The 24,841-nt window shown below is 43.5% G+C and overlaps 1 protein-coding gene across 1 annotated transcript in view; it reads left to right on the top strand.

The window, feature by feature from the left end:
* The window catches only part of CDH13 (cadherin 13), a 992,246-nt gene that overhangs the window by 843,961 nt on the left and 123,444 nt on the right, over window positions 1-24,841 (top strand). The window contains exon 8 of the mRNA XM_061138277.1: window positions 18,179-18,319. Coding sequence (XP_060994260.1) covers window positions 18,179-18,319 — 141 coding nt within the window. The remainder of the gene's footprint in view (window positions 1-18,178; window positions 18,320-24,841) is intronic.

The raw sequence follows: 24,841 nt of genomic DNA on the forward strand, positions 1-24,841 counted from the left end.
GACAGATAATATGACCTAGAAATTCCTTTCCTGAGTACTTACATAGGAGAAATGAAAGCATAGGTTTACATGAAAATATGTACATGAATTCTCATAGCAGCATTATTCATAATGGTCACAAAGTAGAGGCAACCCAACTGTCCATCTATTGATAAATGGATAATTATAATGTGGTAGACCCTTACAATGGAACATTATGTGTCCACAAAAAGGAATGAGACACTGTGAGACAATAAATGTCTGTTGCTTTAAGACACCAGTTTGTGGCGCTGTTTTACAGCAGCCTCAGGAAACTAACCCAAGAGATGATAACTGGTATGGGATTTCTCTCCAGGGTGGCAAAACGTTTTAAAATCCAATGTGATGATAGTTGCTCAGCTCTGTAAATGCTAAAAACTATTGAATTGTACACTTTAAATGAGCAATTTGTATTATGTGAATTATATCTCAACAAAGCTGTCAGCAAAAAAAAAAAAAAAAATAGTGTCCACACTACAGCCAGAATGATCCCTTATCATGTGAGCCTCTCCTTAAAATACTCCCATGTGAGTCCTGTTTCTTGCTGGAGACCAACCCAAGCCCTTCCACAGTTCTGCAAGGCCAGCATGGTCTAGGCGCCTCTCTCCCGCCCCTCTTCACACCACATATCCCTCCTCCTCCACCCTCAAACTGCACAGGTGTCTCCCTGCCTCACCCACCCCCATCACAGGGCCTTTGCACGAGCCAGTCTAGACCTAGACATCTTTCCCACACCATCCCCTTAGCTTCATTATCTCCTAATCTCTCTTTAGATTGTGGTGCAACCATCAGTGCATTGAGAGGGGTTCCTGATCTCTGAGAGAAGCTCACATCCTTCTTGGTGGGGCTTTCCTAGCACCCTGGCCCTCTCCCTCATCTCTTAGGTAGAGCTTAGCAAAAGTATCTGCCCACATTGGACTAGAGTTTACTTAAGAGCAGGTCCATGACTGTTCTACTCACCTTTGTAGTCCCAGGAAGTAGCTCAGAGTAGGCATTTTATCTTATCTTTTTATTGAGATGATATAACATAAAAGTTGGTTTTTCCCCCCAAGTGAACAATTCAGTAGCGTTGAGTACATTCATAGTATCGTGCAACCACGTCTATCTAATTCTGAAACATTCTCATCATCCTCATAGGAAACCTAAGACCCATTCAACAATCTCTTCCCAATCTCCTTCCCCCACCAACTTCTGATGGCCACCAGTCTACATTCTGTCTCTCTGAATTTATCTATTCTGGACAGTACCTATAACTGGAAACATCAGTGTGTGAAGCTAGATATTTTGTATCTAACTTCTTTCACTTAGCATAATGGTTTCAAGGTTCATCCATGTGGTAGCATATATCAATATTTCATTCTTTTTAATGGCCAAATAATATTCCATATGAATATACCACATTTTGCTTATCCATTCACCCATTGATGGACATTTGGGTTTTCTTTACTTCCTGGCTAGTCGAAAGAGCATTGCCATGAACATTCATGTGTATTTGTTTGAGAACTTATTTTCTGTACTTTTGAGTTGTGTACCCGGGAGAGGAATTGCTGGGTCACATGGTAATTCTATGTTTACCTTTTTGAGGAACCACCAAGCTTTTCCTCAATGGCTCAACCATTTTTCACTCCCACCAGTAAAGTACAGGGTTCCAATTTCCTCATAAGCACACCAATGCTTATTTTCCTCTTTTTTATTAAAATCCGCCTGGGCAGGGGGGGTGGGGGGATGATGTGGCACCTCACTGTGATTTTCGACTTGCACGTTCCTAATGGTGATTGATGTTGAGCATCTTTTTATGTGCTTATTGGCCAACTGTTCATCTTATTTGCAGAAATATCTATTCGAGTCTTTTGCCTAAATGTAGTTGGGTTGCATGTCTTCTGTTGTTAATTTCCAAGAATTTTTTATGTATTTTAAATTATAAACTCTTATCAGATGTTTTGCAAGTTGTTGTTCATTCTTTCAGTCGTGTCCAACTCTTTGCGACCCCATGAACTGCAACACACCAGGCCTCCCTGTCCTTCACCATCTCCTGGAGCTGGCTCAAACTCATGTCCATTGAGTTGGTAACATCATCCAACCATCTCATCCTCTGTCATCCCCTTCTTCTCCTGTCCTCAATCTTTCCTAGCATCAGGGTCTTTTCTAATGAGTCGGCTCTTCGCATCAGGTGGCCAAAGTGTTGGAGCTTCAGCTTCGGCATCAGTCCTTCTAATGAATATTCAGGGTTGATTTCCTTTAGGATTGACTGGTTTGATCTCCTTGCAGTCCAAGAGACTTTCAAGAGTCTTCTCCAGCACCACAGTTCAAAAGCATCAATTCTTCAGCACTCAGCCTTCTTTATGGTCCAACTCTCACATCCATTCATGGATACTGGAAAAACCATAGCTTTGACTAGATGGACCTTTGTCAGTAAAGTAATGTCTTTGCTTTTTAAAATACTGTCTAGGTTTGTCATAGCTTTTCTTCTAAGGAGCAAGCATCTTTTAATTTCATGGCTGCAGTCACCATCTGTAGTGATTTTGGAGCCCAAGAAAAATAAAGTCTGTCACTGTTTCCATTGTTTCCCCATCCATTTGCCTTGAAGTGATGAGACTAGATGCCATGATCTTTGTTTTTTGAATGTTGAGATTTAAGCCAGCTTTTTCACTCTTCTCTTTCACCTTCATCAAGAGATTCTTTAGTTCCTCTTCACTTTTTGCCATAAGGGCGGTGTCATCTGCATATCTGAAATTATTGACATTTCTCCTGGCAATCTTGATTCCAGCTTTAACGCAAGTCCTATGTTCTTAGTATGCTCTTTCTATTGTAACTAGAGGGCTGCAGATGCCCCTGTTAGAATTGCAAGTATCTTCTCCCATTCTGTAGATTGTCTTCTCACCTTGATAATGTCCTCTTCAGTGTATTTTAAATGACAAAATGACTAACCCAGATATTTAGATGGCATTTGTGGATAAAACAACCAAGTGCTCCTGTATTTGATTGCTCACTTCTCTTTCTCAAAATACCTGGGTATTTAGAATCAGTCTGTTGTTTGGGCTGCAAGTTTTCATTTGCATCCAAACATTAGACCTTGTGGTGCATTCACAGGTATCATGTGGATAGTGGATGCACTGGGGCAGGAAAGAATTAAACAGCTCCAACCGCCTCCCCTCTTCCTCCCTCCCCCCGAGCTGCCCAGACCCTCCTCATGATTTATGGATGACCGCCTTAAAGGCAGCAAAGCTAGGAAAAGAGAAGTTTCCCAGCACAGCCTTTAAAGGACTCCATGTCACACCTCAGGGCCAGTTAACATTAGGCCAATTCTTGGTTCACACCCCAACCAGCTGTCGGGTCGGGCTCTCTGGAGAAGCCTGCGTGTTTGCTGAGATATAAAAGTTCAGGCTCCACACTGACATTTAGAGGGCGATGCGAGGCCTGCATTCTTTACTTAGTACACTTTTTCTATTCTAACAGGAGGGCCGCAGATGCCCCTGTTAGAATTGCTAATGGCCATCACTTCTGGGTTCAAGGAAATGGTTGTCCGCTTCTGAGCACAGCCTGGGCCTTGGGTCTCCTGGGCTTGCGTGGTGCCCAGAACTTGTGGAGGAGAGAGAGCCAAGAGGCCACGTCCAGAGCCACACAGCCTGTGATCCGCCCCCACCAAAAGCACACAGATGCATCCAGGATCACCTTAACCTTGCACTTCAGTTCTGGTAACATAACTTGCTCTTGTTTTGACCCCAAAATGAAAAATTAGGAAAGAATACAAAGAATTAAATAAAAATTGTACAACCACACCAAAGATAAGTACTGCTAGTATCTTGCTATATATAATTCTCCTGCCCTGTTTAAAAATTGTGCAGAGATAAGTCCAGTTTTCATAAAAATGGGATCTCCATATTCACACAGTTTTGTAAACTGCTTTTTCCTCTCGACAGTGTAATAGAAACTATTTTCTGTGCCATTAAATATTCTCTGACTAAGCGTTTATTCTTAATGTGGGTGCCCCTGGCTCAAACAGCATCAGTCCTCAATACTGCGGAGTGCTATGCTGGGTGGGTTTGAGGAGGTTTTTTTATTCCCTCACAGTATTATGATGAGGTTTAAAATGGTATATCGGTGAAAATATCCATGGCCAGCCATTACTAGATGGGAAGAATGTCCAGCCATTCTTGATTTTCTCAGACCCCATAAAAATCCATTCCTCAGACCCATGGGGCCTTTTACTTGATAGTAAAATATGCTGAGGTTTCCCTGGTGGATCACCTGCAATGCAGGAGATGCGGGTTTGATCCCTGGATCAGGAAGGTCCCCTGGAGAAGGAAATGGCAACCCACTCCAGTATTCTTGTCTGGAGAACCCCATGGACAGAGGAGCCTGGTGGGCTACAGTCCATGGGGTCTTGAAAAAATCAGACACAAATGAGTGACTAAGCAACAACAGAAATATGCTGGGACTGAGGGCTCAAGGGTACAGAGCAGCAGTGAGCGCTGGCTGATTAAGAACTTGACATGGCTACAGGGGCATACCTCATCTTCCAGACTGGTTAAAATGTAAATAACCATTGTAGGTTCCAGGCTGAACTATGTTACAGGGAAATTGGAAAACGTGAGAGAAATGCAAATATTGTTGGTTTCAGGAGCAGAAGTCCTACAGCAGGAAGTAGGGACCACCTTCAGGATGCAAGGAGACAATTGAGCCGGGTCCTCAGGGATGGGTTCAATGTGGAGAGAGGGGGTGGTAGATGGTTGGGCAGGCACTGGTCCACTTGTGTTTAATGAGCATCTACTGCATGCCTGGCAGTGGGCAGGGGTCTCAGATGTGATGATGAAGAGACATGATTGATCCCTGACTCCTAGCAGCTTACAGCTTTGTAAACACCTGGCACAATTCAGAGTGAGAAGCTGTCCAATAAGAGAGCGTCCTGGGTACTGTCATAGTAACAGTGAATGCTCAATGAATGTCCACTGTTGGGTGTTGCGTGTGTATCATTCCATTTAGTCCTCCCAACAACACTGGTATATACTATTATTCCCCTTCTTCTACAAATGATAAAACTGAAGCTTCATGAGATTAATTGGTCTAAGGTCAACACATGCAGCCAGTTTGTAGTCTTCCCTTCATGCTGTGCTAATTTTGCAGGCATCCTCTTGCTTTCAAGGTAGACAATGATATTTCCATTTTCAAAGGGGGCACTGGAAGCACTGAGAAAGTTGAGTAATTTGTCCAGGTCCACACAGATAGTCAGGGGTGGCTCGGAGCCACCTCTCTCCCAGATTCTGAAGGCCACTCCATCTCCATCACCCCTTGTTGTTATGACCCCAGCAAGAGATGGATGCTGGCTGGTCCGGGGCACTGTGACTCGTCAAGAGTCAGACTTTCCTCAGAAGACGTCACACTCGATCATTCTCCCCAATCACAAGTATTCATTGAGCATCTATCACGTCCAAGAACTATGCCACCAGGCACAGGGTCACAGCCCTTGAGAAGCTCACAGGCCAGCAGGGAGCCAAATGCACGGGAATAAGGCACAGTGTGAGCATGGAGGAGTAGACTCCCAGGTAGATTGTGGCAGAATCCAGGCAGGCTTCACAGAGGAACAACCTGGGAGCTGAGACTTAGCTGACACATAGATGCCTCCCAGGGGGACAGTGGGTGGAGGTTCCAAGCAATGGGAGGCAGAGGCAGAGGCAGAGGCAGAGAGAAGGAGATCACCTGGTCGGGTTAAGAAACCATGGCCAGTGATGAAGTGTTGCCGGTGGATAACCAGTGAGGGGAATCGTGGTAGGAAATGCAAGTCGAGGGGGCACAGCTGCAGGGGCCAATCCACAGAGCTTAGACAGGATCCTGGGAGCCACGGGGAGCCATGGGGGGTTGCAAGGCGGAGCAGCAGAGCGCTCAGAGTTGAGCATTAGAGAGGCAGCTGTCGTGGAAATGTGCTGGAGGTGGCAAGAGGGCACTCAGGGAGGCCACAGAGGCTTACTTTCTGTGCCTTGAACTAGAGAAGCAATGGAATGGAAAGAGGAGGCTGGATGTGAACAATTTTATGATGTGGAATTGATGGATTTGGTAATTGGTTAAGTTGAATCTGGGAAGGTCCTCAATCTAAGACGGGTGCACCACCCCATTCTCATTTCTGTCCATTTCATCACTTTACTGTTTCTTTTGTGCTTTCTTATTAAAAGTCCCACGGTGTTGGAGTCGGCTATAATGAGAAGTTTGAGAACTGCCAAATGTTTGCATTGGTTGCTGGGCTAACCAGCAACACTGCAGATCCCTGTTAGGTGACAGATCGCTGTTTGTGGGAGTCAGTGTTTATAAAAGGAGGAAAGTGCATTCCACTTAGAGGGTGTCACTTATTCTGTTTATTTTTAAGATGCTTTTATGTGGTTAAAATTCTAGGCTTTGATTTTTCTATCTATCATGAAATTTGGACAGATTGGATTTCAGCTGGCATTGAAGGAAATATGCTTTTTAATTTTTGTGAAATGATGAAAATTGTTTTCTCTTTTGTAAAAATCACAACTAGATTCCTTCGTTCAGCCAACAAATGAGTACAGGACGTTTGAAAGGCAGGTATTGCCTCTGCCCTCATAAAGCCTATATTCGAGTCATCTGCCCAAAACTGCATGCTATTTGCTTCTAGTTTCAACAGGTGCTCACTGCCCTGAACATGAACAGAGCAGAGCAGCAATAACACCAGAAGTCAGTCCTCAAGAAATACTTTCAGTGCTTTGTAAATATTTCAGATTTAAATATCCACCCCACATACCCCAGGACCTTTGCACTTGCTGACTCATCTGTCTGAGTAGCTCCTTCCCCAGGGTATCTGCTGGCTCTTCCTTGGTCTCCTCATGGCTTTGATCAGACATGACTTTCTCAGTTCACCTTCCTTAAAACAGCCTCTGCCCTCACTTCAGAATTCTCCATTCCCCCTTCTTGTGTAATATTTTTCATAGTTTCCATCTCTATTGGTTTTGTTACAATATGTCTCCTTATTTAGAAGAAAATCCATGAGGAGGTGGTCTTTGTGCATTCTGTCTGTGGCTCTATGCCCACCAGCTGAAGAAACACCTGACCCCCAGGTGGCCCTCAGACAGCATTTGAGGAATAAGTGAATGAGCCCTCTCTGGGTCTCAGGTCCCTCACCTGCAGCCTGGGGGCCGGGGGAGGACTTGCTGAGATGCGAGTGAAAGGACAGCGGCAGGGACTCAGGATGCTGGGCTCTGAGATGGGGGGACACAGCCCGCACCATGGGCAGGTCAGGCTGCTTTGGCAGGGCAACACTCAGCCGATGCTTGTCCACTTTATACCAGTGTTTTCTGGTTTTTACACAGCTCTTGGCTTCATACGTTTTTCTCCACTGGGTCCAAAATGCAATTTAAAAAAGACAAAAAATATATTCTGAGGGTATAGATCTAATGTCATCAGTATCACTTTGGAGAGGTTTTGTTTTTATGTCATTGATTTTCTGTTTTTAAAACTGTGACTTTTAAAATGTAAGGTATTGCCTTGTAACCCCAGCCATACACTTTTCTAGTAGGGAAAATATAGTAAATGTAGATAACCCAAAATGGGAAAAAAAGAATATGTATCTGTAATTCTGTTGTTCTGACCTTACCATTGTAAACACTGTGTGTATGTGTGTGTGTGTATGTGTGTGTGTGTGTATAGATAGACACAGAGATAGTCATTTAAACAGCTATAAATAAATAAATAAATCTATCCCCCACCCCAGTCAATGGTTACAGCTTCTGGGGCACCATGTACTAGGCTGGCCAGGGTGGTCTTTCTTCCCTTGATGGCATGATGCTGCTAACCCAGGGCCTCTTTCTACCTTTTCTGCACCTTATGACCCCTTTCCAAATTGCTCCAAAGTTTGTATTCTGCCATCTCAGGAAACAGCAGTGAAAGTGAGTCATGACAGGGTCCTTTGTGGCAGCCTGCGTGGAGGGGACACCGTAAGCCAGGACCGGGAAGGAGTGTGCTTGGCGGGAAGGATCCTGAGTTTGCTTTGCAACACGCTATGTTTGCAGTGCCTGTGGAACGTTAGGTGGAAATGTCAAGCGAGCAGTTAGAAGTGTGTATCTGGGAATCAGGAGGGATTTGGACATGAGAGAGACAGGTGGTAATTGCAGCTGTCAGAATCAATAAGGGGGTGGGAACACTGAAGTTGTGGGAATCCTGGGGTCTCTAAGAAGGCAGACACTTAGAGACTCGGTGGAAAGTGTTCCCAGAGCTGCCCATAGCTAGTGACCCATCTGAGAAAAGCTCCAATCCTTTCAAGCCCAGCCCATCCAGGCCTGGTGTGAACAGCAGGGAAAGAGGTTCCCATGTGGAATTCAGGGGCTACCAGGAGAAGCTGTGAGCTGAAGGGGGCACTGCAGAGTGCAGCAGTTAGGAGTGTAGGCGGTGGACACAGCATGTGTTCCAGTCCCAGCTCCATCATGTGAGGGCTGTGTGTCCTTGTAACAGAATCCTCACTGATACAGGAGCTGGGCTTAGCCACCTCGTAGAATACGAGAATCCCATGAAAGACTAGGCACCATTTCTAGCCCATAACACGTGCTCGATGGACATGGCCACGATCATTGTAATGACAGAGTTTGAGTAGAACCCTGCTGGGTGGGTAAGGAGTGAGCACGGGTGGCCCAGAGCCAAGAGGGCCGTCCGTGGTCGGGCTTAGAGCCAGGAGGGTGCCTGAGGCACAGAGCCGAGTCCTGACCCCACTGGGAGTGGAGCTGAAGCGCTCAGATGCCCTTTCCCACAGCTCTACTGGCTGCAGAGCTCAATTCTCCGCCACTTTGAAACAGGCCCCTGAGAGGAGCTGAAAGGAATGCAGAAGACTCTATTTATTGTTAGTTTTTAAAAATAAAATAGAAAGGAGCCCTGCAAGGGCATGTTGGCGGGTTTTATTATTTGTGAGGAGAACACAACTTGTCTTTATCAAACATTCTGTCTGTCTGTGAGGCTGGGCCAGCAAAGGGCAAGACCAAATGTTAAGTCGTAACATCTGACGCCTTGTTCCCAGTGCGATTAGCATTGAAGGGTGTTAATAGGCTGAGCTCTTGTCAGCAAAGCCAAAGACAATTTCCGGCCAAAATGACTGATGGAGCCAAGATCACAAAAGGGCCGCCTCGTGCCAACAGGCAGGAGATCACAGTGCACCGGGTGGTCTCGTCCAAATAGTGCAGGAGGAAGAAAGCAGGACTCCCTGTGCCAGGCATGAAAACGGCAGCAGAGCCTTCCAGAAGAGTCCACGGCCGGGTTGTCCTCCTTGCCTTTTCTGCCTGGCATGTGAGTTCGCTTTGGGAACAACAGCAGTGGCGTAACTGGAATCCATCTTGTGTGGTCTTTCCTCAGATGATTTAGAATTAGTTCAACCTGTTTTCAAAGAGTGTAACCCAATGACAGCATAAAAGCGCTATCTTGAATTGCTTTCCTGTCCCCAGGTGGAGTGGGTGGGCGTCTGTGGCTGATTCATTACTCTCTCAGTGGGGTCCTTTGTTTCTAAAGCTACCTGGGATGATTACAGCAATAGAACTCTAAGCCCAAGTAAGCTTTGCATAAAAATGCATTCAACTTCAGAGAAAACACATAATGCTGATTAAAAGTAACCCTGGATGGCAGAGTTGATTAAGAGATCACACCTGCATGGGAGCAGACTCTAAGAAACCGGGATGGATCAAGCTTGACAAAGGCCACTTAGACTGCGCTTTTCTATGTAGGGGAGCTGATAGTGATTAAGCACCTGAAATTAATGGGCAAAAGGCTGTTCACACGCAGAGGACCAAGAGCAGGCAAAGGTGGTAATGCTGCAATTGCTCCAAGTCGTAGGCATTTAGAACCTAATTTTAGAAACATCCTCCAACCCTTGGTGGGCTCTTGTGCTTTTGTCATTGGGAGTCAGTAATTGAATTTTCTGGACGTTTTGACCAGCATATAACTTTGTGAAGCCGATTACACAGCAGAACACGATTCTTAGTCTGACCTTAAAAACATGACCTTCTGCTGTGTGATTAGGAAACATGCAGAGAGTGCTGCCCTCTTAGCTGCACTTGCTCTGGGGGGGAGGAAAGGAAAACACCACCTTGCTCTGCCTTGTAACCTAGTAAGATTCATTTAGATTCTATGCAGATCATTTAATAACAGATTTTGTAAAACCTTAACATAAGGAGCCACCATAAAACGTATTATCTTTTATTACCCATACAGAGAATGACATTTTAGATGGTAATAAATTGAAACCCAAGAAAAGCTATTTGCTTTTGGAGAGCACTTGGCGGATGACAGGAATACGGGTTTCCTGATTTTATATTGTGGCAGATACAGCCCCTCAGGGTCACCCAAGGCAGCCCCCAGATGGGGTTGCTGAGGCTCCTCTGAGCGACATCCTCTGGTCCCTCTTTCTCTGAAAGGTTGTTCCCGTCCAAACCTCTCTGCTGAGGAACCGGTTGTCCCACCTTTTTGGCTCCCCGTTCTGGCTCATACAGTCAGGGTGTGTGACAGGCCAGGAGCTGAGCCCAGGCTGGGGGCCTGCCCTGGGGCGCCTGCCACGAGGTGGGGGAGCCCAGTCTTCCATTATCAGAGCCAGACAAGCCTCTCGGTGTGGCTGCCTCTCCAACAAGGCAGGACTTCCCCTGCTCGCTCCAGAAAGCCAGAGCCTCATCACCTTGCCCCCCACCCTCTGCACAGTCGGCCTTCTAGAGACCTGCTCAGCCTGACCAACCTTGCCCAGGCCCCGCCTTTGGGCCTCTAATCTCTGCAACCTAGAAGAGCACTCCTGAAGCCAAGCTTTCTGAATGGCGGTCCACATAACCACCCTTTGATTTACTCATCTATCATATATTAACAGAGAGTGCCGGGCACTGGACTGGCTGTGTGACTTTTCCCCATAGTGGTTAAAATTAGCTCAGTTTATTTTCAAGGAGTATAACCCAGTGGCCACGTAAAGGCAGTGTTCTGGGACGTGTGTGTTTCAGAGGGCCAGATGTTGTCCCCAACAGGAGAGGACTAAGTTAGAGGCAGGGTCCTTGCCTCCATTGAGGGCTGTAATGAATACTCAGTAAGTGACTGAAATATTGGAAACCATATACTTTGAAGAGAAGATTCTCCAATAAACTGATCCAGTATTTACCCTTTGTAGATGGGAGGAAATTCATCTCCTCTTCCTACTAGACAGAGTTTGTAGGAAAGGTCTGGTTGACATTACACTTCAAAGGACTGAAATGGAAATATTTCCCAGAGGAAAGATAGCGAATGCTATTCTGGGAAGGTAGGCAGTCCTGAGGAAGGGTGGCAGCTGATGACGATGAGCACCACGGGGTGGGGTGGGAGGCAGCACCTCGGCTCCCCAGGATGCCTGACGAGCAACCTCAGAGAAGCCGCATCCATTCCCTGTGGCCACCGAAGCAAGACCACAAAGTCTGTGGCTCAAACAGCACACATTTATCATCTCACAGTTCTGGAAGTCGGAAGTCCAAAATGAGTTTCACTGGGGTGAAATTAAGGTGTCGGGGGCCCTGGTTCTTCTGGGAGCTCTGGGTAAAAATTTATCACCTTGCCTTTCCCACCTTCTGGAGGCCCCCTGCATTCCTTAGCCCATGGCCCCCTCCTCCATCTCTCCATCTTTAAGTCCAGCGGTGTGCCACCTGCCTCTTCAAACCTCTGCCTCTCTCCCTCTGTTGCTGTATCGCCTTCTCCTCTGGGAGACAAAGCAGGCTCGAGGAGCAACCACAGTGTTGGTTAGTGTCTCATGTGGAGTACATTTTTTTTTCTACAAAGGGGAAAAAAAGGAAAATTTTGCACAGAGAAAAAAACTTCAGTTTCTATTTTTTGTTTAAATTACATCATAAACAAGTGAGTTTTAAGTTAAGGGTACATGTTGACCTGCATTTCATCAGGTTTTCATTCAGAACGATACTAATCCAAGTGTGGACCTCAGGTCAGCAGCAGCAGCACTTCCTAGAAGCTTTCTGGAAAGGCACATCCTTGGGCCCCTCTCTGGACCTCCTGAAGCACCTTAAGGACCTCCTGAAGCTCACAAGGACCTCCTTTTAAGTACCATAAGTGGGCTGAAAATCTGTGTTTTAATGTAGCCACCAGGAGGTTCTGATACAAGCAAAGCAAGTTCCAGAAGCACTGATGGAGACAGTCTCTCTTAAGCACCTACTATGTACCAGGCATAATGTTGCCATGGCAATTCAGGACCAAAAGATTAGAAAAAACAGGCTAATATAGTGAACACTGTGTGTGTGTGTGTGTGTGTGTGTGTAGAGAGAGAGTATACTATATATATAATATAGTAAACAGAAAAATATATAAAAACCACAGAGAAAGAACACTTTAATTATATTTTCTTTTACTTCAACTTTTAGGGGTCTGTACTTGCACATGCTCAGATCCACCCCAAACTAGCCGTATGTTTCTGGACATTCCCTAACTCTGTTCCCTCAGGCTGGGAGTTCCTTGAAGGTGCGATAGACCAGGAGATGTCTAAGATCCTCTCAAGAAACAAGTCTCTTCGCATCACAGACCTTGACTCCAGCCACACCAGCGGCCCTGTGTTAGCTAGACCTCCATGCTGGTTCTCAGGCTCCTCTTCCCTCTCTGAATTCTCTGCCCTCACAGCCTCCTTCAAAGCCCAGATCCAGCCTGCATGGACCTGAAGCCACGTAAAAACCACAGTATCCCTCCCAGCTGCAACGTTCACATCTGAACCTACGGACCACACATTCCGCACACCCTGCCTATTGCCTTGTGGAGCCAGTTCACATGTTTTACCTTCAACCAAGCTGTGGGTTCCTTGAAAGTAGAGTGTATACTTTATATTTCTTGTTCCCAGGCTGTCCTGAACAGCTTCAGAATCAGCCTTCAGTCCTTATTAAATGGTTGAATTTAAGAGTGTTTTAGGATTAATAGTCTCTCATCTTCTTCCACAGAAATTCACTTCCACGTCATGACCCCATTTCTAATCCCACAGTAGAAGATTCCCCTCTTCAGGGCCATTCCTTCATCCACCACCAGTGTCTGGGCTACGTGGCCTTTCCTTTGCAAAACCAACTACAGCACTCTTCTTACTCCCATCTTATTCTCCTGAAATCTGCTGAAATCACCTCGGAGTTTCTTAGCACCAGATTTATCTCCCTTTACTTGTTGCTACTGTCTAGCACAGTGCCTAATGTGTAGTAAGTACTTAATAGAAAGAAAAAGAAAGAGAAGTCGCTCAGTCGTGTCCGACTCTTTGCAACCCCATGGACTGTAGCTTACCAGGCTCCTCCATTCATGGAATTTTCCAGGCAAGAGTACTGGAGTGGGTTGCCATTTCCTTCTCCAAGTACTTAATAAATATTTGGTAAATTAAATAACTTTCATACCGCCTTCCTCAGCACCCCACACCCTGACTCCCTTCTCACAGACCTTGATTGCTACACGTCTATAACACTTATCTCATCATACTGACATACTTGCTTTTTGTTTATCTAAAAATGCACTGAAAGCAGGGTCTGTATCATTCACCAGTTATTGGAACCTAGTAGACACTATATAAATGTTTCTGTGGATCAACCTGAATGTCAAATATTTGCTGCCTTGAGTCTGAAGGGAGTGATTTTTCCAGGTATGTTATGAATGCCTTTAGCATTTTATTTACCATGACTCATCAGTAACATCAGAAGAGGTCCACTTCACCTGGAAATGTTTTATTTGATTTTGGTGTCCCTCAACCCGAAATCTATCACTTAGGTTATTCCAGCTGCATATGTCTAAGAGGCAGTGTTTATGTCCCCTGCTGCGGGATTCCCCACCCTGCTGGCTCTGTCAGCAACCAGTAAATCTGGGGAAATGAGCTCTGCCTTCCCCTTACCCACCAGACCCCAGCCAGCAAGAAAACAGCAGGTGACAGCCACGTACATGAATGTTCACATTAGCGTCAAGCAACAAGGTGAAAGGAGGCCTAAAGACAAACACAAGTCAAACCCGACTCACCCCATTGGCTAGGAAGGTGGAGGAATGTCCCTCCCCACGTGCAGTGAGAAGAGGGCAGCGTTCACAAAGGGATGTACGGTCCTGCCGGATTTATGGACTACCTGGCCCCAGTCTTACATGGCCAGAGTGGGTAAATCAAACCCCAGACAGACAGCAACTCATTCTGCTCCATATAATGCACTCAGCCATCTGTTTGCAGTATTTATAGACCAGGTGTCAGGTGCAGCTAACCTGGAGAAGAATGCAGTCTCTGTTCAGGCGCCATACTACAAGGAGTCTTGCTTTGCTCAGCTTCTCTGGGCAAAACCAGTGAGTAAATAAGTTAATGAACTGCACTATATCCTTGCTATAAATCTCATGTTAATATTTCTCATTAATGATACCTTTAATGTTAGACAGCAAAGGGATCTATTGAAAAAGACTCCTACAGATTTCCTTGACCCTTTAAGCACTGTTTATAAGCTGGAACCAAGTCTTACCAGCTCATAGGAACCTATTGTGTATTTCACTTTCCAGCTATGCATTCAATGAAATCATGTTGGTAGCTTGAAAGCAGTCATGGTTAAGAGTATTTAAACCACCAAAACGTGCAAAGTTGCAAGTCAGGAGCATGTGCTGCTAAACATTTATGGGCACACCACTCTTTGTAATTCATTATTTTATAAAAATGCAATTATAATTGATTAATTAGTACATAACAACAATGTACCAGGCACTGAATTAGTAGCTGGGAGATAAAACTTTAAACAAGCCAAGGTCCCTGCCTCACGGAACTCAAGTGATCAGAGTCAACATAGCCAATAAACAAGTAATCAATAAACAAGAATATTACAGATTGTGATTTTTGTTGTTGTTCAGTTGCTAAGTTGTGTCCAACTCTTTGTAACCCAATAGACTGCAGCACACCAGGCTTCCTGGTCCTTCACCATCTCCCAGAGTTTGCTCAAAATCATGTCCATTGAGCTGGTGATACTATCCAACCATCTCATCCTCTGTCATCCCCTTCTCCTCCTGCCTCCAATTTATCCCAGTATCAGAGTCTTTTCCAGTGAGTCAGCTCTTCACATCAGGTGGCCAAAGTATTGGAGCTTCAGCTTCAGCATCAGTCCTTCCAATGTATTTTCAGGCTTGATTTCCTACTGCTGGAAAAAAAACTGTATTTGTTATTTATTGCAGCATAACAAATTACTCCAAAATGTAGTAACTTAAAACCGTAGATACTTACTATCTCCCAGTTTCTGTGTTCAGGAGTCTGCATGTGACTTAGCTGTGCCTTCTGCTTTCTATACTCTCACAGAGCTGCCATTCATGTGTTAGTCCAGAGTTTCTGTCTCATGAGGTATGCCAGGGGCAAGATCCCTTCCAGGCCCATCCAGTGGTTGTTGGCAGCTTGTCCATTCCTTCTGGCTGTTCTTGTAGGCCTCCCTCAGCTTCTTGCCACATCCTTTGAAGACTTTCCAAAGATTCTACTACATAATAACAGCATCTACATGCACACTCCAGGTTCCGTGCTTGGCACTTTACATTACCTGTTTTCATCCTCACTTATCCTAGTATTATTATTCTCCCCATTGGAACAGGCGAGGAAACTCAGGCAAGGAGAACATAGGCAACTTGACCAGGTTCACTCAGCTTCTAAGAGGTGGAGCCAAGGTAACAGTCACTGGCCAAATGCTGATTGTTCCTCCCTACATGTCAGCTCCCCATTATGCAATGAGATCCCTGCCTTCATGGAGCATCAATGCAATGAAGAATGACCATCAAAAATGAGCATGAATTCACTGAGAGGAGAAAGAGGGGGTAGAAAGGTCAAAAGTAAGAAAAAGTAGGGTATAGTAGAAGAAAATCCAGTCTGGACGGAGTATGAAAGGAGGTGCGGAGGGCGGCTCAAGTTGAAGCAAGAGAAGGAGGGGGCACCGAGTGGGTTAACAGCCAAACCTTCCTCTGCGTAACATTTACTCGTTGATTTTCCCCCACAGCTACCATTATGCTTGTTATTAGTGATAAATGTTCCGTTAAATGCTTACTCGTATGGCAGTCGAGCTAGCTGTGTAAAACATCAAGGGTCCGGTGATTGATTATATGCCATATTTAATGACACAGTTTGATTCTTTTTTTTTTTTTTTCAAGATAAAATGTTTGGTTTTCAAATCAGTGTGGTCGGTGAACCCAGCGCATGGCTGCGGAGATACACCCGAGGCTTTTTCTTGCAGACACACCATCTTCCTTTTGTTTCTAGGATATATATTAACTGGTAGTGAGTCAACACCCAGGAGGAGATGGCAAATGCAATAGAAATGCATGACTGCAGAATTCAAACCAGGAGAGCAGCTTGACTCTCAGATATGTCTTACAGATCAGATAGCTTAAAATAAAATCAGAGCAGCCAATTTAATTCTCCCAGTTTTGACACAGTGCTTCTCTTGGTCCAAATAAAATCCTATCTCCTTGAGCTAGAGTTCCCCAAAGGATGAGCCATTCCCTAAGAATAAATGGCTATGGTTTGGAAATGCCACTGATATGCTCAGACCTTTGAGATACAATTTAGTTCAGGGAAACAGTAATATATCATCATTATCAATAATGAAAGTAAGTTGGCCAGCTTGTGTGCTGCGTACCAGCTGGGTGTCGGGGTCAAAGGCATGGTCCTTGGCCTTGAAAACTTTGTCATCCACTTAGGGAGATGGTAAATGGGCATCAAAATAAGGCCAAATGGGAAACATAGCCTTCAAATTAGTCAGGGGAGGACAGGCACTGTAATAAACTTCCCTTAACCCTGAGCAAAGGCTCGTCTCTTGTTCACATCCCAGCCTACAGCGTGTCAGTGAAGAGTCTCTGCGCCACAGTCACATGGAGATCCAGGCTTCTTCCTTCTGAGGAATAGAAAACACAGAGGATTATGCAGGAGCTTTAGGGGCCAGATTAGTCCATCACTTCTGCCTACATTCCATTGGCCAGAATCGGTCACACAGTTCATAAGGTCCAGCTGTATGTGCGTGCTAAGTCTCTTTGATCTTGTCTTACTCATTGCGACCCTGTGGACCATAGCCCACCAGGCTTGTCTGTCCGTGGGATTCTCCAGGCAAGAATACTGGAATGGGTTTCCATTTCCTTCTCCAGAGGATCTTTCTGACTCAGGGATCGAACCTGAGTGTCTTACATCTCCTGCATTGGCAACCAGGTTCTTTACTACTAGCATCCCCTGGGAAGCATCCCCACAGTCAAAAGGAATAGGATTGGGTAAACAAGTAAAACTGTTTTCACCACAGTTTCCTTTCATTGCAAGCAACCCCAAAATCGATTCTGGCTGACTTCAGGGCCAAAAAGAACCTCCTGAATAAACCCCAGGGTGTGTTACAGAATCCAGGGGAGAGTTGCAGTCAGGAGCCAGCATAGTCCCAGATCTCAGGCACTCTTCCTATTGGAGCTGATCACACCCATCTCCCCACTGAGCCCTGAATCAACTGAGAGTGTTTAAACATGATAGCAAAATATCTGTCAAATATTCAGATGAAATACATATGTATTGAGGGATAACAGTGCAGTATTGCTTTTGTGTTAAATTTATCAGATCACGACTGGATTAAAAAACATCTTTCAAATTTCACATGATATAAAAGACTAAAACAACTCACAGTGGCATGAAGGAAGTGCAGTATAAATGACTCTAAACCTCAGTTGGTGTTTTCTCACCTGTAAAATGGGAACAATAAATGCACTTAACATGCTGATTGAGAAGACTGATACTGGTTTCTGAAAAGCAGAGTGATCTGATGCCTGGTCCAGATTGTTCAGTTCCTTTGTCCTAATCTCATCATCAGACTTAGCCTCATTCCAGATCAGTTCCATGAGGCCACTGTGAAATGACATATAATGGATATAAACATCAAATGTGCAATGTGTACCCAATCCCTGGACTTGGAACATTCTGGAATGTATCACATGTCCCCTTAAACAAGGGCAGAAAGTGGATTCCATCCCCACAGCCAACTCCAGTCCATGTATAAGGACTGTCCTGCTTGGAGAGACTCCAAAGGTACGTTTGTCCACTGCAGGTGAGAGTGCTGGCCTTCTCAGGTGCCTGCCCTGAGGGAGGGGGCACACAGCGCCAGCTGAGCACAGGCCGGCCACCTGTCCCGAGCAGTGACTCCAGTCTAAATGCCGTCCTCTCTGTTGTGTTTTTGCCTCGTAGACGCTGGAAAATCCCAAGTATGAACTGATCATTGAGGCTCAAGATATGGCAGGACTGGATGTTGGATTAACAGGCACGGCCACAGCGACAATCATGATCGATGACAAAAATGATCACTCACCAAAGTTCACCAAGAAAGAGGTAAACCCCTGCTGAGCACCCCTCACGGTCATGGCCATGATTGCTGATTAACATTAATTCTGTGAACCACAGCCCTGCTGGCTCCCTGTTTGCAACATCAAAGCCCTCCTTTGTGGAGAGAAGATGGTGTTTTGCCAGAACAGTTTTCTACATTTTTATCTTTTTTTTTTTTTAAGTGGAAAGTACCAGAGCATTATGATTCAAAAGCGTTGAATCTTGTTAAAGTCCATAAGAAAATAACTTTTAATGCCAAAGTGCCACTTTCATAGTTTTATCGGTGTTATTTAGTGCTGAATTATGTGAGTCCTATTGTGGTTTTAGCATAACAATAACTATTTTTTCAGCAAGTACAGATTGAGGGGCCAGACGGAACAGCAGCAAGAAGGTAAAGCAGATTTTCTTGGCAATAACTGGGCAGCCCAGGAGCTTATAAATAACAACCAAGTTAGCTCGTCTGGGAGAGCCATTATTTATTTGCAGCTCCTGTGCTTTTGTGATTGTGGAACGTGGTTGGTGTTTTCCATCTATTCCAATGGAATAGTGTTTGGGGACAGGCTGAGTATGCAAGACCAGATCCAGCTGCTAAATACGTGTCCAGAATAAGAAGTCATTGACACCATACACCTGAAGGCAATGTGACGGTCTTGGTTTCTTTGGGGGTCAGGACCAGAGCCAAGGACTTAACACCCCTCTTGCTGACCAAGAGCATAGAATCAGTCATGGCAGCCCCCCGTTTGCCAAACCTTTCCTGTATATCCACCACCACCACCTCAGGGCTCTCCACCTGCAATCCATTGCCTCATTTGATCGTGTGAGGTTGGCTTCATGAGCCACATTTTTTAAGCAATCAGAGAGCTTATTTAAAGCTCGGAGAATCTGGGTCTCCAAGGTCTTAAGCATAACAAGTAGCAGAAGTAGGATGTGAGCACGGCACCATGTGAACCATGCTCTCAGCCCCAATGCTGCACTTCCTTGCCCGCTGTCGATGTTTTCTACCCTCCCAGGCACTCAGAGAAGAGACCCATGTCTGCACTGGCAACTGTGCACCCCTCTCTCACATGTCCCGGGGCCACCCCCAGTGACCCTTCTCAGCCCCCTGGCTCCCCAGTGACCCCTGCACATCAGCAGCCCCTGCCTGACTCATCCAGGAGGTGGAAATCTCCCCCTTGCCCAGTGGCATCTTGGACACTCAGGACTCTAACCTCAAAACAGCAAAGTCCACATGGCTGACACGGTCCATTCTTTCGCTCCCACGATTCTGTAACTGCTAATATAGATTGCATATTATTCCCATGTTTCTCAAACTATGCTCCAAGAAATTAGTTCTACGAGTTGTATCATTGTAGAGGGGGAGGTGGAGGGAGATTTCAGGGTCAAAGAAATCTGGAGAGCACTGAGAAGAATGATATGAAGGGTTTCTTTTGCTATAGGGCTTCTGGGTACCTTTAAAATGCATTGTATTTCTATAGGGGGTAGGTATGGTCTGTAAGGTTTCTCAGGCTTATTTGGCCTGGGGATAATTTTTCCTGGACCACCTCATCCTGTCTCATTGGGCTGGTGTTCATAAGATATTCAACGGGAGAAATTGGTTGATCAGTAAAATTTCTCAGGAACCTCTTTCAAAAGAATAACTCAAAAAAAATAAATAAATAAATAAAAAGAATAACTCAAGGCACTGTGGAATGGTCAATATAGACATAGTAATGACACTAGAAATTGGATAACCCCAATCTGAAATAAGAAAACCTATCCATGTTACCAAAAGGGTTATATTAATTAGTTATTTCAGTGGCGGCTGAATTGAGCTCAGATTGTGTTCCTAGCTATGGGCTAAATACTGTGAGAGGCTCTTGTTGGTATTGTTGTTAATACCACTGAATTTAAGGAAAGATTTAACATAGATCTGAAGTAAAGTAAGAGCCCTTGAGTAGCATAATGTATCCACCTGTGAATATTGGCAAAAGCACAGAACTCTCTTCAAATGGACATTGGATGATGAGCTTGAGATTCCCATGGGGCAGAGCTGACATCACAACTTATATGGAGATACAAATAACAAAACGAGAAAAATGGGAAGCTAGTACTTCACATTCTCTCTCTTCAAAGTTAGATGTCCAAAAGAGTCTTTGCCAATGTTGGGTAAATCAAATTCACAACTAAATGATCTAGCGTGTTCCAAGAAGGCTGCTGTTCTTTGTCATTGAGTGGGGGATTCATACACTGTGGACACCAGAACACTAGAGGCAGTAAAACGAGATGTGATGGGGTGAGCTCTAGATCAGAAAGGGATTCAAACTCCACCGATAAGCCGTGTGATCTGAACATGTTCACCATCCACATTCTCATTTTGTCACCTGTTAACGGGACTGATCATAAAGCCCACCTCATTGAGTTCTTGTGAATGTTAAATGAGCTGATGGTGACAAGCACTAGTTCTTGTGACCTCTAGAGTGTTGGCGATGGGGATATGGTGGTAATTTAGAAGGTGGCAGTGAGGACAGTGGGGTAAAGGCAGTCACGAGGAAGACAGTGAGGAAGGGGGTGGTGAGGAAGATGGCAGCAGTGAGTAAGACGATGGTATGATAAATGCTGTCATTTCTCAAATTCAGAAGGCCAACCGAAATTCTTATTTAAAGGGCTGTCTTCCCTCCATGTTGAAAAGCTTCTATTTTCCTTTAAAGTAATCTACAAACCTGCCCCAACACTTCAAAGTACATGATTAAGACCCTCCCATGATTAAGTGAGACGTAATTCTGAAAGAGAGAGGGCAGAAACTGTAAAACTCATCACTGTGGGAAAAAGCAAAGACATCTGAGAGAAGCCTGTTAGGTGGAGAAGGGATGAGGACTCAGTTCAAAGATGGTCTTGGGTGTGGAAAAAGTCGAACAGGGTGAACTCGGAAGAGAAAGTAACATGGACCTGTGATCCTGAAGCTGAAATAAATTTTTAGAGATAAAGGTCAGGGCTCAGTCATCCCAGAATGGAAACAGTGGTCATTCGAGGTTGAAAGTATCTAGAAACCTGTCCAAGAAGATGTTGTCTTATGTAAGTTTCTTCATGTACAAGGACATTTCTTGGGAAATTCATAGAAATATTAATCAAAGATTGTTGTCTTTTTTTAAATTTCTACTTTATATAATCTTTCATCTCCAGAAAAATTATTTTTTTTATCTGTTTAAAAAAGGAGTTTCAGTTGGCCAAAAATTACAGACTGCAAATAGTGCAGTGTTAAATGAGATAGAGGTGTAGTTTCTGTCACATGAAAGTCTCTGGGTCAACAGTCCCAGGCCAACATGGCGAGACCATGATATTGTCAATTTACTGTGCTCCTCTTAACCTTTCTTCTCTGCCTTCCCCAAAGCTGCATCATGGTACAGTAGGGTCACTGCAGTGCCAGCCATCATGTCCATGTAACAGAGAAAAAGGAGGAGGAAATGAGAAAGGCAAAGGAGAACCTGTCACCTAAGTAAAGCGTCATCTAAAGGACTTCCCCAGAAAGTCGAATGACATCTACTTGAGTCTTCTCAGCCTTCTTTATCTGTAAGGGAGATTAAGAAACAACTCCAGCTATCTATAATATAGAGGTTGGTGCTGAGGAAGGAGATGTTGTATTCTTAAAGTTATTTTAAACAGCAAGTAGTGCATACTGAGATCATTTGTTCCCCTGTGAGTATTCACACTGACTGTAATCTTGCTGAAAAGTGAAGCCCACACCTCTTTTATTCTCTGTTGCATTTCCAGTTGGCACTCAAAAATCCAGTACCTGCTGAATGTTTCCTGAAGATAATTTTAACTTGAGAACAGTGTCCTTGGGTGTGAGGAACCAAGTGCTGTAAATTGTTACTGATATATGAAATCAATCTTAGTCATTGATTTTCATGAAAATTTGGGTTAGAAGCACTAGTCTCCTTATGGAGAGTCTTTTGTGAGTTTTCCTAATAGTTTTTACACATGGCTTTAACTGTTACTGTTTACCTGTTAGTTGTGGCTTTTCTAGATTAGGTATTTGGAAATGACTTTAGGAAATATAGGTAAACTCTCCAAACCCAGAGTTTGAATTATGGTTGAGAATCTCAGTCCCATTTAGAGCAAAAGGACTTGTCCATTTCTCTCTCTCTAAATATTTTTTAAGAAAATATGTGTTATTTGTTCCTGTAGCATAGTTAATGTTCAACAAATATTTTCACATAAACCCCAGGATTGGGGGATTAATTAAATCACTATTACTTTTAAAAGAATGTGTTTGCAAATAATTATAAGATTTTTAAATGTTTTCATTCATTTATTCTATCAATTGATTTTCAAGTTTTATCTTAAAATGGAAATTGGTAATGAAGACTTAATAACTTAGGAATTTTTTTTGGCCTACTTGATGAATTCTTTTTAAGGTAAATATTTTAATGTTCAAACTATAATAGTACAATACCTGTAATAAAAATGGTGTAAAAAAACTTAAAAGGCCCTGTTTTTCTGGAAACTGAGAGATGAGTAAATGATCCAGTTTTCATAAAGGGGTAAAGATAAATGGCGTAAGCTGGGAGTCAGCAAGTTGAAACTGAGTCACCAGCAGATACTTGCTTTAAGTTATCAAGAGGGTACTGGGGTCCAGTCTATAATTCATAAAAGTCAGTGTCAGGCCTTGAAGGACTTTGATGCTTCAGGAGTCTTATCTTTTCTTTGCAATACTGACTTTCATAATAAAAATATTGTATTGCTTATTTATTAATTAGCTGCCTAATTCACCCCATAATACTTTTTCCTCTTACATGTTTAACTGAAAACTCTGTGGTCTCTTCTTTATATAATAATTATGTAAAGACATTTTCTACAGAAGGGGAACAATAAGTCTAGTCTTTTCTCTAGTAGGGTTGATAGAAGCTTGCTCTGTATTGTTTAGAGTTTAGAAATATTTTTTCACATTTACTACATTATTGGAAAACTCATGTGAAATTGAGGAATTGTGGTTATATATAAGGACATCTCTATCAAGTTTCTATCATATAGATAGATATATAGCTCTGCAGTGTCAAATGTTCTTGTATAAAGACCAATCTTTAAACTGATGACACTTGTAATCATGTCACCCACATCTTTGTTTTGAGGCAGTTTAAGATTTTTGTATGTTGCTATTGCAGGTAAATCACAAGAAATTTAAATCTCTACCAATATGTTCATTTTGACTCACTGCATGTTCATTTGTAAGTTTATTAATTAAGGAGCTATTTTATTTATCACATTAGAACTTTGCTTTTTCCTCTAAATGAAATATCTGAAGCAAGATGTCAGGATAACTTCAATGTACACACAGAAATCCCTTGCATTCCTATGCACTAACAATGAGAAAACAGAAAGAGAAATTAAGGAAACAATTCCACTCACCACTGTGATGAAAAGAATAAAATACTTAGGAATAAATCTACCTAAAGAAACAAAAGACCTATATATAGAAAACTAAAACACTGATGAAAGAAATCAAAGATGACACAAATAGATGGAGAAATATCCATGTTCATGGATCAGAAGAATCATTATAGTGAAAATGAGTATACTAACCAAAGCAATCTATAGATTCAATGCAATCCCTATCAAGCTACCAACAGTATTTTTCACAGAACTAGAACAAATAATTTCAAAAATGTGTATGGAAATACAAAAAACCTCAAATAGCCAAAGCAGTCTTGAGAAAGAAGAATGAAACTGGAGGAGTCCACCTGCCTGACTTCAGACTATACTACAAAGCCACAGTCATCAAGACAGTATGTTACTGGCACAAAGACAGAAATATAGATCAATGGAACAGAATAGAAAGCCCAGAGATAAATCCACGAACCTATGAACACCTTATCTTCGACAAAGGAGGCAAGAATATACAATGGAGAAAAGACAATCTCTTTAACAAGGGGTGCTGGGAAAACTGGTCAACCACCTGTAAAAAAAAATGGAACTAGAACACTTTCTAACACCATACACAAAAATAAACTCAAAATGGATTAGAGATCTAGCTGTAAGACCTGAAACTATAAAACTCCTAGAGGAAAACATAGGCAGAACACTCTCTGACATAAATCACAGCAGGATCCTCTATGACCCACCTCCCAGAGTCATGGAAATAAAAGCAAAAATAAACAAATGGGACCTAATTAAACTTAAAAGCTTCTGCACAATGAAGGAAACTATAAGCAGGGTGAAAAGACAGCCTTCAGAATGGGAGAAAATAATAGCAAATGAAGCAACTGACAAAGAATTAATCTAAAAAATATACAAGCAGCTCATACAGCTCAATACCAGAAAAATAAATGACCCAATCAAAAAATGGGCCAAAAAACTAAACATACATTTTTCCAAAGAAGACATACGGATGGCTAACAAACACATGAAAAGATGCTCAACATCACTCATTATCAGAAAAATGCAAATCAAAACCACAATGAGGTACCATCTCACACTGGTCAGAATGGCTGCTATCAAAAATCTACAAACAATAAATGCTGGAGAGGGTGTGGAGAAAAGGGTACCCTCTTA

Source organism: Dama dama, chromosome 4, assembly GCF_033118175.1.
Source record: "Dama dama isolate Ldn47 chromosome 4, ASM3311817v1, whole genome shotgun sequence".
Classification (NCBI taxonomy): domain Eukaryota; kingdom Metazoa; phylum Chordata; class Mammalia; order Artiodactyla; family Cervidae; genus Dama; species Dama dama.